The sequence below is a fragment of the Salvia miltiorrhiza genome, chromosome 1, assembly GCF_028751815.1.
Source record: "Salvia miltiorrhiza cultivar Shanhuang (shh) chromosome 1, IMPLAD_Smil_shh, whole genome shotgun sequence".
Taxonomy (NCBI): Eukaryota; Viridiplantae; Streptophyta; class Magnoliopsida; order Lamiales; family Lamiaceae; genus Salvia; species Salvia miltiorrhiza.
The window spans coordinates 39,630,844-39,634,029 of NC_080387.1; the positions used below are offsets into that span (position 1 = coordinate 39,630,844).

Genomic DNA, 3,186 nt, shown 5'->3' on the forward strand with positions numbered 1-3,186 from the left:
TTTTCACACCACTACCAAAGATAATATTATCCAGTATTATAGAGAAAATGAGTGAAGAGGAGCTCCCCGGTAAAATATTTCACTCTGCCCCATGCTAGTAAGTAGTAAATATGTGAAAATAGAGAAAATATTGTCGAAAATATATGTATTCTCTAATTTTCCACTAAATTTAGGGGACCTTAGAGGCATATTTCCTGCATCTTCGTGTATGATACATATATATATATAATGATACACAAATTAACAATAAATGGTATTGATATTGGTTGCCTCCATTAATATACAAAACAAATAATTTGCAATTCTGTCAAAAAAAGATTAAAAAAAATAATAATAATAACTTGTAAAATAATCGATTAGATTACAACTTTAATTAAATAAGATTTCCGGCGTAATTAAGGGAAGTCCTAATTAATTAATGATAATTGATAGGTAGCGATGGAAGTAATTAAGCAGAAAGCAGAGTTGAAGGAAGTGAGATTGTAGGCGATTGTATCTAAGCAAATTTCTGAAAGATAGGATAGCCATTAAAATAGAGGTTTAGATACCTGACATCTCACACATGTCAAACAGACATACCTATTTCTTCTCCCAACCAAAACTCCATTTCCATCCCTCCCTCAAATCACTCTTCTCTTCTCTCTCTACAAACTCCACCCACAAAATGTGTATATATGCAGATACACACTGCAAGTCCTCTACCTACCTACTCATTTAGAGACTTGTTATACCCTAAAAAGTTCACACTAGTCTTACATATTTCTAATAAGTTTTTAATGAGAGAGCGAAGGCACCAACAAGTCCTACGCCTCACCTTGCCTCCACCGGGCCTCTCTCTCAACCCGTCGCCGCTCTCATCCGCAAGCCGCTCCACCTCCCCCGGCATCTCGGAGCTCAAGAAGCTCTCCGTTCTCGGCCGTGGCAGCGGCGGCACCGTCTACAAGGTCTCCCACAAGCAAACCGGCGCAATCTACGCCTTGAAGGTGGTGCGGGGTGATCAGGATGATGACGACGATCTAGAAGCAGGTGTTGGATTCGATTACTCTACATTCATAATTCGAGAAATTTAAACCAATCAAAGTGGAAGCCTACCCGAATTCATTGCTATAGGGTTTAATTCTGTATATTGGATTACAGTCACACAATTCTGCATATTTAATTTAACATATGTTAGTCCAATTTAGATTTCGAACCGCAGGGGCTCGCGAGGCGGAGATTCTGCGGCGAGTGGACTCATCGGAACACGTGGTGAGGTATGTGGGAGTGTTCAACGGCGGGTTGAAGGAGGTGGAGGGCGGCGTAGGAGGAGGAGGAGGACTCTGCTTAGTGATGGAGTACATGGACGCCGGATCGCTGCATGATATACTGCGCAGGAAGAAGAGGCTGCCGGAGCACATCATTTCAGGGGTGGTGAAAAGCGTGCTCAAAGGCCTACAGTATTTGCATGGGCTCGGAATAGTCCACGGCGATGTCAAGCCGTCGAATCTGCTCGTGAATACGAGGGGGCAAGTCAAGCTAGCTGATTTCGGGGCGGCGGCTGCAGTTAGGGACGGAGCCAAGCCTCGGACACGACCTGATGATCGTCTGGGTAATTTTTTTTAAATTACTTCCTCTGCCCACGATAAATATATTTTTTTTGTCATTTTCGTCCGTCCATAATACACGTCATAGTTATATTATATAATTCTAATAGCTCTATCAAACAAACCTTTAAGTTAGTACATGAGAGCGGTTTAAATAAAAAAAATATTGAACGTTAAAACTACTAATTGTACTTTGGTGGCCTTCCAATTATAATAAATGTGATTTTCATAATTTTTACGTTAAATGATTATATATAACCTAATCTTAAGTTGTATTTTGTAGTTTTCAAATTTTTATGTATAAAATTATATTTTGTTCAGTCTAAATTTATTTTTAAATATAAAAATGTAATTTGGCTATCCTATCAGAGGTTCATGGGCGAGCGTGTAGAGGGACTTGTCCGTACATGAGCCCGGAGAGGATGGATCCGGAGATGTGGGACGGCGAGCGGTGCGACGGCTACGCCGGGGATGTGTGGTCGCTTGGGGTGGTGGCGATGGAGTGCTACGTGGGGCGCTTCCCGTTGGTGGGGCCCGGGCAGAAGCTCGATTGGGTGACGTTGATGTGCGCCGTTTGCTTTGGGGATGACGTGGAGAGAATGGTGAAGATGGGGTCGCCGGAGTTTGAGAGTTTTTGTCGGAGGTGTTTGGAGAGGCATTGGAGGAGAAGAGGGACTGCCGACGAACTTCTTCTTCATCCTTTTCTTGATAAATCGCAAACTATTGGTATTGATCATCAGGATATTATTTCGTATATTAATTTGAGTGAAATTGATTGAATGAAATTAATTAAAATTAAAATTATGTTTTCATTTTGTGAAACTCTAAAGTCTAAACTACTCACTCACCATGGGCAAACATAACGTGTCCACCACTGATGTGGCAATGTTAATTAGGAAGGAGAATTAATAAATCTTACTTTAATTAAAATTATCTTACTCTAACTATAATTGCCACATCAGTGATAGGCGCGTTATATTTGCTCACGGTGAGTAGGTGATCGGATCTGATGTGACCAATATGTGTGGTTGATACCAAAATTAAAAAAATTCTTTATCTTTATATATATAAAAAGCAAAGTAATGTAATTTAATACAATTGCAAGGATATAATTGGAATTAAAAAAATATACATCCACTACTCTAAATCTAATACTAACTGCCGAAAATAATGGGGAAAAAAAACTGAATAAAATTTATTTCTACCCAATTTGTTCGCTATCATTTAAAAACTAACTTATAATGAAATCAAAGACATGATTAAATTAAAATTCGGTAGAATGATATGTCAAATGAAAATTTTCATTCATGAATGAAATGAATTAGGACAATATGTTCTTCGAATTTTATTGTTTTCTTAATCATAGTATTTTATTTTTTTAAATGTGCATTTATATTTATTTTTGAAAAAGACGTGAAGTATGCAATTTTAAATTTTTTATTTTTTGTATTCTTTACACAAAACACATCTTATTATTTTTGTGTGGTATATTAAATTAAAGATCAAGAAAAATTATTTAATACAATATATATTGAATCTGAAATAAATAAATATATAAAATATAATGATATAAATTCAATAAATTAAATGTCTTTTTATTTAT

At 37.1% G+C, this 3,186-nt stretch overlaps 1 protein-coding gene across 1 annotated transcript; it reads left to right on the forward strand.

Moving 5' to 3' along the window:
* Nucleotides 1-566: 566 nt before the first annotated feature.
* Nucleotides 567-2,368, forward strand: LOC131015025 (mitogen-activated protein kinase kinase 10). Its single transcript, XM_057943223.1, has 3 exons — nucleotides 567-1,026; nucleotides 1,199-1,588; nucleotides 1,953-2,368. Exons 1-3 carry the CDS (start codon nucleotides 675-677, stop codon nucleotides 2,360-2,362), a joined length of 1,152 nt encoding a protein of 383 aa, XP_057799206.1. The 5' UTR covers nucleotides 567-674; the 3' UTR covers nucleotides 2,363-2,368.
* The last annotated feature ends 818 nt before the right edge of the window (nucleotides 2,369-3,186 follow it).